Source organism: Eptesicus fuscus, chromosome 14, assembly GCF_027574615.1.
Source record: "Eptesicus fuscus isolate TK198812 chromosome 14, DD_ASM_mEF_20220401, whole genome shotgun sequence".
Classification (NCBI taxonomy): domain Eukaryota; kingdom Metazoa; phylum Chordata; class Mammalia; order Chiroptera; family Vespertilionidae; genus Eptesicus; species Eptesicus fuscus.
This window is the reverse complement of record NC_072486.1, coordinates 44,038,029-44,052,606: the sequence shown is the minus strand read 5'-3', so window position 1 is coordinate 44,052,606 and position 14,578 is coordinate 44,038,029. Positions and strand designations below refer to the sequence as shown.

The following is a 14,578-nucleotide window of genomic DNA, read 5'->3' as shown; positions in this document are numbered from 1 at the left end:
GTAAAACAGCATATTGAAACAAATGATGCTCACTTACTTCCCTCTAAAAGCAATGACACTTGAAATTTAAAAGGATAAACATTTTGAAAGTAAGACCGAAATGGAATTAATCCAAGGAAAACTAAACAAAAACATCAGCGAAGTACAGAACCTAGGAAGCCAGCAAACAAGAAAATTCCAGGGCCACGCTGGATATTAAAGACAAACCCATCTGCTGGGGAATGGCTGTTACTATGAGCTTTCTCCAGCTACCTCTGCCTTTGGATATTTTTTAAAAATTTATTAACCTGACAGCAGGAAACTTTACACAGATTGCCCCCCTGACAGGGTGCCAGTTTGGTATAAACACTTTGCTATCTTTTTCTTTAGCATAAGAAAACCAACTGGAGCCAGGTGCATATTTGGGTAAATGGGACTGCTCCTGCAAAGGCCTCCGTTCTCAGGGAAGAGCTGAACAATCAGGGCAGCCCAATAGCGAAACTGCACCCTCCACCCTCCCTCCTTCACATCTACTTTCTTTTTAATGTGCGAGTGTCTGATGTATTATTAATCCCCAAACATAAATCAGCAAGGTCGCCAATCAAAGCAAGTGCCAGTCCTCTCCCAAATTATCTGTTTACTGTCTAATAACAGGCAAGGTCCACTTCCAACAGCCACGTCTCATTTTTGAAGTGAAAGGAAATTTTGTTTGTTCAATTCTTGAAAAGAGCAGTGCTAACTCTATAATTAAATCAGGTAATTGGGAAAGAAGGCAATTTACTCAAGGGCTGAGCCTTGGGAGCTTGAATCTGGAAGGCACCTCTATTTATTAATGATGACATAAACTGGCCTGGACGAACTACAAAAACATTATTATGCCATGTAACCTTTAAATCAGAAACACCCCAGACATTAAAAAGACGAAAATGAAATCATTTTATGGGGTGATGGTACAGATTAATATTTCTAATACTTTGTCTTATTTCCAGTTGTTTATAGCACCACTTAACAAGAAAATAAGAAGCCGAACAGTCAAAATAAAAGAAAAAATGCAAAACCGCATCAGCATTTTGATTTGCTAATGTGTTACCCAGGCAGTAGCATCCTCACACACTGCAAATACTGAACTTTCTTCTCTAAGCAGAGGTCTGATCTGAGCACAAGCATGGCAAATGGACCAAAAAGGAAGACACTGAGAAAGTCCCCACTGAGTCTCATGTCAGGGTTAGGCACTATCCTCCACAGCTCAACAACGAACATGATGAAAAGTTTGAACATCACTGCCATTTAACATGAATTTACTTTTATTTTGAAGCTTACGCCTGCTATTTAAAGTAGATTTATTTATCAGTGCAGTGTTACAATGGGGTAAAAAATACTCATCTAAATTTGTTTAAACACACACAGACTCTCACTGGGGTGTTTTGGGGGGGGGTGTTTTTTTAAAGAAATACATTAGTGCATTAGATTTTCTTAAATGTTAAGACATGTATTTAAAGGTGCATTTCCCCCTCAGTCATCAGAGAGCAGCATGACAAGGGCTTGACTATTAAACTATAATTGATTTTTGACAAATACCTTACATGCATCCCATTTACTTACACAAATACAGGTTTCTACTGGTTTCTTTTAAATAATTGTTTTCACCTAGAATCTATCACTCAAATTACTTAGTTGATCTAAAAATATCCTGTTATAATATTTCCCTAGCAAAACACACGTTCTTCAGTAAAAAAAAAAATAGTATCAATTTTTAATTGACATAATATTGAAGCTTTCAAAAATATAGAATTACGATGCATATTTTAAGAAAATAGATTTCTCTAGGGAATTGTCCTCATCACCTCCCAGCAAAATCCCTCTTGGGCTTAAGCCCTATATCCTGATTATTGGCCCCAGCATGTTTTATCAGAATATTACAAATATCCAAGGCACTGAAACCTTGAGAGAGACATTTAAATAAAGTAATAAAGACGGTGATGACGTAATGAAGGCTCCACTTATGCACAGGAGAGAGGCAGCATCACCAGGACGTGCAGTCCTCATGATGCCCTACCAATGACCTCCACGCTGACCTGCAGAGACCACTGTCTCAAGGGGTGACAGATAATTTAGTCCTTGATCCTTTTGTCATTGAAAACGACTCTACTGCCATAAATTCTAATCAAGTCAAACTGGATGGCAATTTAAAAAATAATCTTATAATGCATGTTTCGATGAGGAAGATAACAGAGAGGAAAGGAACGGAACAGCCCAAGGCATTTTCTAGCAAGGAAGAATCACTGACTCAACTTTCAACCCTTTCCCAATAGTTCACAGATGAATGACATTGAAAATACCCACTCTTACCAGTACCATTGCATGCAATTTCTTTTAACCTAGGAAAACGTAATATCGTAAGAGAAAGCCAAGCACCCATTTTTATTCCAGGGACAATGTTTATATATGGCTTTTTGTTTACATCTCAGCTCGAGGCCTGGGAGTTGTGTGCCACAATTCACGTGCAGTGTGATACAACTGAGAGGCAAGACGCAGAGACAACTAACCCCGCCACCCAAGAGAGTTGGGGCTTGAACAACAGCAATCATGAGGTTTAACTTGAAACAATAAAAATATTCCTAGGAGGAGAAGTGTTAACAAATCATCATTCACATTTCAATCATATACGGGAGAAAATATTTGGGGGTATGTTTTATGTGGCCTCCCTTCTTAGCTGACACTGCATGGGCAAACTTTAGCACAGATATTTTTCTAGGGATTTATATGACTTTCATCCTGTCTGTGGCCATTTTCCTGGCCAAGTTGTTGATGCTACCATTTGAGTTTTAGCATCCAACTTGACGGAATGTGGAACACTGAATTCTTGATGGGCATAACTAAAAATGAAGCACCACATTGACACGAGAGCTATAAATGTCACGAGAGAAACACAGCAACCTCTTCCTTTGAGATTGTTTCCCAAAGTTCAATGTTGAGAATGGTTTTGAATATGTCATCACATATTAAACGACTGGCCCTGTGTGGCATCACTCATTTGACCATGCAGCTGAAGCACAGTGAGACACAGAACCAGAATCTCTGGTAATGTCGCCCCCAGAACACACATCTGTTCTCCTACAAATGGTTTCCTACGGCTCGGAGCTTAGCATAATACAGTCAGGAACAGAAAAAGGAGGTCGTTCTTCTACAGGCTTTACCAGAGTAAACAATGCACCACTTAATGATATCACAGAGAACGAGCTAACCACATGTTTCTCAATGAAATGTGGATTCATCTCTCTTAAGTGTACTTTAGTTTCCATGGCTGTTCAAGTTAAGCAAAACGCTGCCTCTGATGTAATTACTCTATAAAACACAAGGGCGCTTTTCTGAACTTTCTACTTAGGCTGGCATATGGCTTCTGGTTTCTCCTTCTGGTATTCTGAGCTGCTCAGAGCACTGAAATATTCTGCACAGTATGTTTCTCTTTGGATGCTGTTAAGTGCAGAGGTGCAATTTAAGGGGAGGCATAAAAGGCCCAATGGCTCCTGGAATTTCCTTTGTTTATCCATAGAGGGCATCAGCATTAGCCTTTCCCCTGCAGTTCTGTGCTGAAGGTGCCATACTGTGAGAGAAACAGACTTGTCCTCTGGACTGCTAATGTGAACAAGACACAGGAGGAGGAGTAACCGCCAAAGAAATCTATTCATACTGAAACTTCTCCTGGTGTTGCTTAATGTCTCCCCACAAAAGTAAATATATCAAGAGGTACACGATTTGTCATAATCTGCTTCTTCCATTAGAGGAGCACAGTTTTCAGTAATGCAGTGCATATATTATAGGAATGATGCTTTAAGAGAGTATATGAGAAAACCATTATTTAGGAACAAACTTGGATACTCTCAGCTATTCAGGAAATGATGTAATTCTCCATTATCAAGTAAAAATTTAATCAACACTACATATAAAAGCAAAAAAGTTGAACATAAATATGGCAAATAAAATAAGGGTCTATTAAATGATCACCCGTTGAGTGTGGCCAAAGTTGCTAAAAATTCTGGGAGAGAAAGTTTTAGTCAGTTCCATAAGCTAGAATTCCTAAGCTAAGGTCCCAGTGATATTAAAAAGTGAGAGCGTAACAGACCCCAGAGCTTAGAAATTTTAGACAACATGCGATGCTTTCCTTCCAATGTGCATTCTGTTTTCTCTCACATTGTCTCCAGGTTCTTTTATTCAAGTTTTCAAAACTGTTCACCTACCTAATTGGAAACTGGAAAATATTCACTCTAGAGGCCAAACACAATTAGATGATATATAAAGAATATAAAATATAATATAGATTGTTCTGGGTTCTCTCTTACAAATTCAGCAGTAGAGAAATCCAAAGTGGAGATGAGTATCTACTATGATTACTAAACTAAGCTATGATTCCTAGTTTAACCATAAAGATTCCACTTATGATATATCTTCAATGAAGTTTTAATTCAAATTTCTTTGACTCTCTTGGATTTTTAAAAGCGATTTCACTACACATGCAAATCAGTAAGGAGTGACATAAATCTATAACAATTTTCAATGGTGGAAAATCTAAATAAATGTTGAGAAGCCAAATTAATTACCCCTCCATTCAAACCAATGGGGGGAAAATGAGAAGAAGAAGAAAACAAGTTGGGCTTATAAGCGAAAGTCTACAACATGCATTTACTTTTAATAATGCATGGAAAGTTTAGGGACAAATAATCCTTTTTCTGCAGTTAAATACACAATCAATTGCTTTTGAAAAGTCAAAGTATTAGTTACTCAACATTAGAGAGGCTGGGCATGGCTTTTGCGTTCCTGTAATTTATAATTTTATCTGACTTCTCTCACTAACCCCCTGAAATGAAATGAGTGTTTTAGGACACAACTCTTCCTACACAGATAAAAAGAGACTACAACAAAATATTTCTTTAGAGTGAAAATGCTGACACCTTAATGCCTAGGTATGGAAAATTTATGTCAGAGGTAGAGACGCTGCTTTTCGAAGAACGGGTAATATGCTAGAATCCCTTGAAGCAGGAATCTGCTATACAACGGTATTTTACCAGTAGAAAAATTAACAAAGTTTCTCTGCAGCACCCCCCCTAATGTTTGATTGAGTGAACATTTGAAATCAGAGAAACACTCCTCAGGTGAAGCTGGCCTAGAATTGCCAAACTATCAAAGCTCTTTTCTTTCTAGAGGTTAAACAAAAATAAAGCTCCTATTTTAAACTGAATTAATGACTTTCTTAGCAAAGCAGTCTATGCACTGATTTTTTTTTTTTTTTAAGTTCAGGAACACAATTGTTTATAACCTGAGACCAAGCAGTTCTCTGCCTGATTATGTACATATATAGGTATCAGGTTTCTATGTCAGGTTAATATAAATACACACACATACACAGGTAAGCATGTATTATAGAGATATAGATATATATATAGATATTTAGATGTTTAGTGCTATAAACACTGGAAAATAATTAAAGCAAGTGTTTCAGGAGCCACTGTTCTGAAAGCCACATGTCACTCTGCCCCATAAAGCGCTTCTCCAGCAGAGACAAGTATCACCATCCATCACTCAGTCACCAGCCCCAACAACCGCTCCCCTTTCTGATTAGAGATCACAGTTGCTTGAGTTGGCTTACAGAGTGTCATCTGTTTGAATAACAGATGTCTTTGCTGGAGTGGCACTCTGCTTGTTTTTTGTTTTGTTTATGAAACAAAGATTCCTAAAAGGTCCTGAGCTGCCTCCACACTTAGGAAGAGGCTATCAACATCCTAAAGGGGAAAAGGTCAGGCAAGGGACTCAAAGAACCTATTTCCTTACCTCACCGCCCTTTTTTTAAAAAAAAGAGACACTAATTGTGATTATAAAATGTTATTTATTTGAACCATCCCCGCAGTCACCTTTGTTTACCTGCCACAGAATGACTTGTATTGATATTTCTCAGCTCCCCTCTGTGGTCTTTTGACTACAGATAATAACACTTTACTCTCCTTCCCCCTTAACAAAAGGCTGCAAAGCAAGCTGAAACCGAGTCAATGTTGATCCAATAATTGTTAACCAAGTCTCACAATGGCCCTGATTTCCTGATTCTTATTACCATCTTCTTTTTTCCACATCATTCCTAGCTGGGGGACTCGCGCAATATTCGACAAGTCACAAATGGGCAGCGAAGAAGTTCCTTGTTGGGAAAAGTTTGGAGGGCATCCTCCTAGCCCGCTGGACTCGGCTGCCTGCCGGGGCTCTGCCCCTCCAAGACCCGAGCCTCCTCTTTCTAGGACTTAGGAGAACATTCAATGAACCACAGGGGGAAGAGAAAAAAAAAAAAAAAGAAGAAGAAGAAGGGGTGGGTGTGGGGATTGCTCTTCCGGACAGCAGGGTAGGGCTGAAATGAAATACCTAGACAGACTTACCGAAGAGCTTGCTGGGAGTGTCCTCGCTGTCATTTGATTCCACAGGCGCAAGCAGAGGCTCATTCAGCTCGCTGTCTGAAGTAGCAGCCTGGTCCTCACCTCTCAACTCCGCATTCATTTCACTCCGCACTGACAGCGAGGGCTTACTGACTTGTCCAGCTATCATTGGATCCTAGGATGGGGGGAAAAGAGTGCCGGGGAGGGAAAAAAGTGGCAGCTTTAGTGTGCGCGTCCTCTCTCCCTCTCCCTCTCTTCTCCCTCTTCCACACGCACACTCTCCCGCTCTCCTCTCTCTCTTATCTCTGGCTGCTCCCGCTGTTATTGCTGGCTGCAGTCAAGTGAAGAGCTATTACAGATCCGAGGAGTTCTCCATTACTCCCCACCCTATTAAAGCTCAACTAGCATGTGAGAGATTCAGGAGGCTTCGGAGGGGGAGAGAAAAAAAAAAAAAAAAAAAAAAAAAACTTCTTTGAAAGCAACCTAACCAACACGGCTTTAATTGTGGGATGTGCTTTTGTGCGAATGTTTTTACACCTTGTTCTGTCTTTAATGCAGTAAAGAAGAAAGAAAGTGCTGGGTTTGTACTTCAGCCACACGCTGAAAAGGAAGGCGCACCCTATGGAGGGACCGCTGGCTATTTTAAGAAGCCCTCTCCCTGGGGGACAAGCAATTAAACCCTATCCCCAGAGCAGAGAAAAGGGATAGGGAGAAAGGAGTCCGCCAAACGCTGTCCCCGGAATAAAAGCGATTTCTTATGTAAATTCCATACACGCCCTTAGAAGTTGGCTCCACCGGTCCCAGATTTGGGACTGACGCTTAACCCCAAATCAAATGCACATTTCAAAGCAAGCAATGCACAACAACGTAGATGAAAATCGGTTTACACATTTCTAAAGGAATTGGAAAATACTTACAAACTGTGTTCGATAATTCGGAAACCTAGAGCATCATACACCCAGAGCATTAAAGAAAATGGAAGGGAAAAAAAGAAATCACCTTCAAAAAAGGCAAACTTTCTGCCCCAGTAATTTAAATCTGCTTTATCTTCAGCTCATTAGGAGGGCAATTTAGGGTCAGAGAAATACTGTCCAAGTGTAGCCTTCTATTCCATTTGCAAACCAAGATGCACAATATTGTTTTAGCAAAAGTATCGGATGCAGAAGGAAAAGAAAAAGCAAGAAGTGCCCTCTCTTTGCGTTATCTGGGAGCTATTTATTGCCAAGTTCATGCCTAAATGGTTCCTGGGCAGGAAACAGGTGACCAGTGCAGGAGCAGGTGGGGCCGCATGCTCTCTTGTCCCATCATTACATTGGTTGTGGTTTGCCTGTGGTTATTTTTTTAAATGTATTCATGCCTGAAAAGTGAATTTGATATGACACATGATAATCTATGAAAATGTTAATCAATACAAATAGTTTAAGCTGTCATCAAATGCACTTCTTTAGTCAATACTCATACCACTGAAAACAATGTCACTGTCACCAGGGCTTAATTTGCACAGCACTTAAATATTGGACTCTGTGCATCAATGCACTTCTTCTTCAAATACTGTAGGTAAACACATTTTCTCCCTATTTAAGGCTGAAGCACTCAGCACGCATTTAGCTGAGCCGAATCCTCCCTTTTGAATACCTTGATAGGTCCACTGGAGGGCAAAATTAATACTTAATTGAATCTCACAGTCATCAAAATAATCAATACTTTTTTATTATTTATTCTTTACAGTCTGTTGACTGTTTCAAACCTCTGAGGGAATGGTGGAAAGGATTCATGGCTTTGAAACACTGTCATTTAACAAGGTAATTTTCAGTGGGGCATTAGGGGTTGTGAAACATATAATAAAACAAAAATGGTGGCTTATAATAGGAAGAAAGAAAAGAATTATATTTCTGCCATCTAACAAAACAGGATAAACAAAAAGCAAGTGCAGAGAGAGAGCGAGAAAGGAGGGGGACGGGGGCGCGAGGAAGACTGGCTTTTGAAGGGTTTTATCATATCAAGAGCAGAGCCGAGCTTTCATAATGCTGACATTTCTCATCCTGACAATCCTAAACAAGTGGAAAGGATGAGACCGCAGATATCATCTTTCATCACATTCCCCAGCTTAAGAACCAACATGACAGCTCCTCTCCCCTTTACACTGTTAATTACTAAATAAAATACCACTCTCTGTCAGCATCAGATGATTGCAGATAGCAACCACAAACATCTCTCCACTGTCCCCCCCACCCCCCGCCCCCAACCCTGAAACAGTGATACCTACCTTGAACTCTTTAGAAAATAAATTAGGCTTGTCTGCCTATATTGTAAATATCTGAAATATAATCAATGTAATCAATAGGGTCGATTCGTAGTATGGCAGCCTAAATTTGCTGGTGATAGATTAGCATTTCATCTACTGTGTCTGGCTGCTGAGATGTGCAGAGCTTGACATTCGGGAGGGGAAGCAGGCAGAGGGGAAGGGAGACACAAAATTCTCACATTTCCCCCAAATTTCTTTCCTGTGTACCTAAGAAAGAATGTGTGTTTGGATTCGTCGGATTCAGTTACTAGAGCTGAGTGGGTTGAGCAAGGAGCGCTCACTGCTTTATCTCATGGCTTTGGATATGTATACTTATCACATGAAGTAAAGAGCTTGGGTTTGCATTCTAATACGTTCATTTTTTTTTATGAAATTTAACAATACTCAATATCTGTAATCTAAAGGAAGGGGTGTGATTTGTGCCTTCAGGACACCTGGTCCTTGAGGCCACCCTGCTCATTTGAGCATTTTTTAAGGTAGTGTTCATGGTAAACTGTGTTTAGAATGGCATGCACTACCTCAGGATAAGCCAAACATGGTTATTAGCGTATCAGTGAATATCTGGGTAATCTTAAAACAAGAATATTCTCTTCTTGCTTTATTTGTAAATGGTTAACTGAAGCTTGAATCACACAGAGGAGCTGAAATGCAGCTGCTAAGTTCAAGTGCACTTAAATCTCTAAGATGTTCAGTCTGGTTGATGTGTGCAAAGCATGTACTGGCAGATGGTATATATTCACTGACCATTAGCTCTCCTTTTTAAAATTACTTTTATGCACCTCATACATGGCTAGGTCCCCAACTAGTATCTTTCGGTGACCTGAGCTTGAAAATTTCAGGAGTTTGTTATTCAAGTATTCATTTGATTTTTCATCTTACAACACACTTTACATTTGCCATGATGCAGCTGCAGCCCACATATATATGTGCCTGACATGGTTAAACAGGAAACCCCCAGTGAGGCAGAGAGCAGACAGCTTTTAATCACAGCTGCAGCCACTGGGGGGTCCATTTGAAAATGTGTCACAAGCAGTAACCACCGAGTACAGTCGTATATGTGATGGGGGAGTGCCTCTTTCAAGCAGCACAGGGCCTCGAAGTCATTCTCTCCCTGCCAAAAGCGATGGCAGTCTGTAAAATCCCTTCCTGCCAGAGTGCAGAAATGGTTTTCCGATGTGCACCTGCACGGGCGCTTGCAGGGATGTGAGAGAGCTGCAAGTTCCACATGTACAAGGATGCCTGCAGCAGCAAACGGGAACAGAAATAGCCAGCGCCAGCAAAAAATCAAGCTGGTGAAGACTTCTTACTTGAAAATCTGAAATTGTCACACTACAGGTGAAGAAGCTGGAACTTCCCTGCAATTCGTTTATCAGCCCTGAGAGAAGAAAGTGACTGGTCCAATATGAACAATGGTGAAATGTGCAAGAATGGGACATGGTATGTGCCAATACAGGACACTCACAAGGTTCATCGGAGACCCAGGAGCCAGATGGTAAGAAAAGAAGCGTGAGAGGTAGTTTCTATTAGCAAAATCTCAACAAAAATTTCACTGTGCCCCATAATGAAAGGACTGCAATCAACATCAGAACTACCCAGAAATTATTTAAATCTCCTCCAGGCATTGTTAGAGAATGAAAATACGTCCCATGTAGCAAATGCCTTTACTAGAAAAGCACTTCATATATATTTAATGTCACCCAAACTGTGCCAGGTATTAGCCCCGTTTTAGAGTTACAAGACTAAGACTCAGAGAGGCTAAGTGACTTGTCCCAAAGCCATAGAGCTAATAAATGGTGAAGCTGTATTTGAGCCGTAGTAGACTCATCTCCAAAGATCGACATCTTTCTGTACAGTGGGCACTGCGTGAAAACACCCATGGACTTAGGAACTTATGGCATTTTCTAGAACTTGAATTATGGACCCCATGAAGGGTCTTTAAATCTGGATAATGGATTCCCAGAGGATGCTCTGTTGGTTTTTCTTCCCTTCAGACTCTAAGAACAAAGCACTTGTCTGTCCGACACTGCGTGGGTGAAATCCATGGGGCGATATGGTGTGGTAGAGAGCACAGCAGGCAGCATCAACTATCCAGGCGTGCATTCAGGTTCACTCTGTACATAAATTTAGCAAATCATTTAACCACTTTCACCTCTGGTTCTCTCATCTGGAAAATGAAAACGTTGGAATAAAACAGTATTTTCCAAAGCCCGTACCACAGAACACTTGTCCCAAAAGATATTCTACAATAAGAGTTTTGCTCCTGGCCGGTATTCTAGGTGGTGGAGTGTTGACCCAGGAACCAAAAAGTCACCGGTTCAATTCCCAGTCAGGGCACATGCCCTGGTTGCAGGCTCCATCCCTGGTGGAAGGGTGCAGGAGGCAGCTGATCAATGATGTTTCTCTCTCATTGATGTTTCTATCTCTCTATCCCTAGCCTTTCCTCTCTCTCTAAAAATCAATAAAAACATTTTTTAAAAAAAGGAGTTTTGCAATTATACACATGAAAAACACAATAGAAAAGTCTTCCAGGAAAGAAACAAATTCAACTCTGCTTAACCTAACATTTCCTCAAATTATACAACTATGGAAGGCCTTTCCCTTATCATCTTTATTATATTACCTAATGGATCTAGTGCTTCTTGAGACTCATTCTAGAATGTGCACACTTAAATGACAGTGAATGTAAATGAGCTCATGTAAGTCAGAGCTCTAACTTTTAACGATTCTGCCATAATAGTCTAGAAGGCTTCACCAAGTTCACTTCTGTCCAGTGCTTCTCATATCCTAATAATTTTTACCTCATTAACATTCCTTTCAGTTTATTTATATATAACTATATGCAGATTAGTACATAGTAACTGCAGAACTCTCATCATATATTAATTCATAATATTTTAATATAATTTTTAAATAAAGATGTCCCCATGTATTTCTGTTATAAAACCTTTATTTGAAGAACAGATATAAGGCACTATATGAAGGAGGAGAATTCAACTTGGCTTTTAGCAAGTTGTTAAAAATTCCAGATAAACAAAGATATAATTCAGCTAAAGACCATCAATAATTCAACCAACGGGGTTTTGTGAGCATAATCATTCTCATTTTGTAGTCAGAGAAACAAAAGATAGCAAGATTATTAACTCAGCAAAGCACCCGTGTAGAGTGACGGCCATGCGATGGAAATACCCACACTCCTCTAAACTGAGCTTGAACCAGGTCCCGCATATTTTTATGTACATAGAAACCAACTATGAAGCAGGCAGTCATAAGGGCTTTTAGGAAAATGTACATAAGACAGTCAAGTTTCAAAAATCCAAGGAAACAATTCATTTGGTTGTGAAGAGCCAGAGTGTGGCAAGGTGATACTCAACGGATCAATAGAAAATTTATATCAATTATAAAGAAAAAATGTACTGGATTCCCCCCTGTCTGAAAATGCCAAGATTTAAATAGGAAAAAGGTGAAAACAAATTATCTACAGCCAATTTAAGAGGCAAAGACAGCATCATATTTTGTATTTAATTTCTCCCACTGAGAATAGGTAAAAATCAAAATCCCAAATAATTAAGAGGAAGAAACTAGACCTTCCTGGGTTTAAGGTGTTTTTTTTTTTTTTTTGCTTATTTCCTTATTCACAAAGAAAAATAATCTTTATCTTTCTTTTACCAATTAGCAAATATTAGTAAATAGGTTAGTTTTCGATATTTAAAGTAGTATAGAATGTTTTCTCTCAAAAGAATTTCTAATTTTTTATCATTAATATTCCCTCCTATCAACAATCTTTAAAAACACAATCTATTTGATTTTGGGGAATAAAGCATAGTTTATTTTTATGTTTTTTATTGATATAAGTATATATATTTATTGTTGAAATTTTGAAAATTAATGACAATCAATAAACACTAAAAATGTCACTTCCTAGACTACAAACAAAAATTGTTTTAAGAAAAGCAGAAAATCTCACATACTTAGCAAATACTAAACAGAGTGAGGACAAACGGGTTCCAAGGCACTACTCCATGGATTAAAACCTAGGAAAAGAAATGGCTTTACGGAGACCGAGAAAGATGGCGGCGGAGGTGAAAGGCTGATCTGTTGCCTCGCATGGCAGTTGCGGAAATACAACTGAAACATGGACTGGTGAGGGTGGCGACTGCTGCTCGCGTCTCCCCAGACCGGGCAGCTGCTCCTCTCAGTCAGCACCGCAGCCGGGCCCATGGGCTCGCGGACTCGGCGCAGCGGCTCTCGGTGAAGGAAGAGACCATCTTTCTGCAGGAGGGGCTCATCCGCACCACCGACCTGGCCGAGCTGCCCAGAGAGATCCTCGGGGCCCCGGAGGCCGCCAACACCGATTTGGAGGATTCTTAGGATTTCCCATCTTACATTCAAGTCCTCTAGCCATTTTGACAGAGGAGAACCAAGAAGGCGGCAAAGTTAAACAAAGGAACTGCGAACTGCGCCGCACACAGCAATTTCAGGGGCACGACTGGAGGACAGAGCGTCTGCCACCCAGAACTACAGGAGAGATGGCTGAATGGTAGATTTACAGCTAAGAGGGAAGAGGAAACCAGCAAATCGGAGGGGATGAGGTGCGGAGGCGCGTGGGTCGGGCTGGCGGAGGGGGCTTTTGTTCCAAACCTAGGGGAGATTAGCTCCCCATCACCCTGAAATCCAGCTTCTGGGGACGCGCGGGAGACCCAGACGCCTGCGGGGAGAGGCGGGACTCTTGCGGAGGTGCGCCCAGCAATCAGTGTTTGCTGCGCTGGAGTGCGGAACGAGGGGGCTTAGAAACGTGGAAGGCAGAAGGAGCAGACTCGCAGCCATTGGGGTTCGCCGCGCCATGGCCTGTTGGCGCCCTGAGACCCCGCCCTGCCCTGAGACCCCGCCCCGCCCTGAGACCCCGCCCCGCCCTGAGACCCCGCCCCGCCCTGGGACCCGCCCTGCACGTTTTGAAGACCCGCCCCGCAAGTCTTGCAGGCGCATCTGCGCTCCAAGCAACGGCTTGTGCATGTGGGTGGCCTGCCCTCTGGCAGCTTGATCAGATGAACTGCTGTTCTAGTCGGACTGCTCCAGGGCCACTCAGACAGGAGGAGGAAACTACAGTTTTTGCTGTAATCCCTGCTGAGTGCCTAAGGCAGTAGCTGATCTACACCCCATTGGAGACCCAGAAACGAGGGCATCTAGTGGTCTGTGGGAGATGACACCAGATTTCAACCACGCGCATAAGGGACACATTCAACAGGCAGATTCAGTGAGCGCCAAAGCCTTGCTGCACCAAGACCCGGCCCATAAACGTGTCTCCTGCACAGCAACTCTTCCTTTATAGACAAAGAGGGCCCTCCCAGTGACACCAACAACAATCAAGACTTAACTATACAAAGGAGGACCAAGATGGAGGCATAGGGCGGAAGCCTGATTGTTGCCTACCACAACAACTTTGAGACTACGACAGGAGAGCAGAGCAGACACCATCCAGAACCACCAGAGGGCTGGCTGAGTGGATGCTCTACAACTAGAATAAAAGAGGGGTATGCGGGATGATGCTGATGCCAGTGTCCCAAAGACCACACTTTAAGAACTACGGCTCAGGCGACACAATGGCGGCCTGGAACATGCTCGGCGCAGTTCCCCCGGCGGTCTCCGGCTGAGGGGACGGCTCCGCTGGCTGCCGAGCACGGACAGACGAGCCCCTATGAGACATGGGGTGGGAGACTCCGTGCTTGCTGACCTCCGAGTCCTTCAAGAATCTCAATGCCCCGGAAGCGGCCAGGTGCGCATGCTCGGCGACCGGCCACCACTGCAGACCCAAGGGACGACGCAGCGACACCGGACCAGCTCGCCGCCGTGCACCAGGCACACAGGAGCTTCGCTGAGCCGCCGC

At 41.9% G+C, this 14,578-nt stretch overlaps 1 protein-coding gene across 3 annotated transcripts in view; it reads right to left on the bottom strand.

The window, feature by feature from the left end:
- POU6F2 (POU class 6 homeobox 2) overlaps positions 1-14,578 on the bottom strand; it is a 427,905-nt gene that overhangs the window by 326,631 nt on the left and 86,696 nt on the right. For 2 of the 3 annotated variants that reach the window (XM_054726468.1, XM_054726469.1), the window contains exons 1-2: positions 10,606-10,623; positions 6,396-6,567 (exon numbers count right to left, since the gene is read on the bottom strand). In XM_054726468.1, the coding sequence (XP_054582443.1) occupies positions 6,396-6,567; positions 10,606-10,623 (190 nt within the window). Of the gene's footprint in view, positions 1-6,395; positions 6,568-10,605; positions 10,624-14,578 lie in introns of those variants that run through there. The other variant, XM_028160000.2, reaches the window with a different exon arrangement.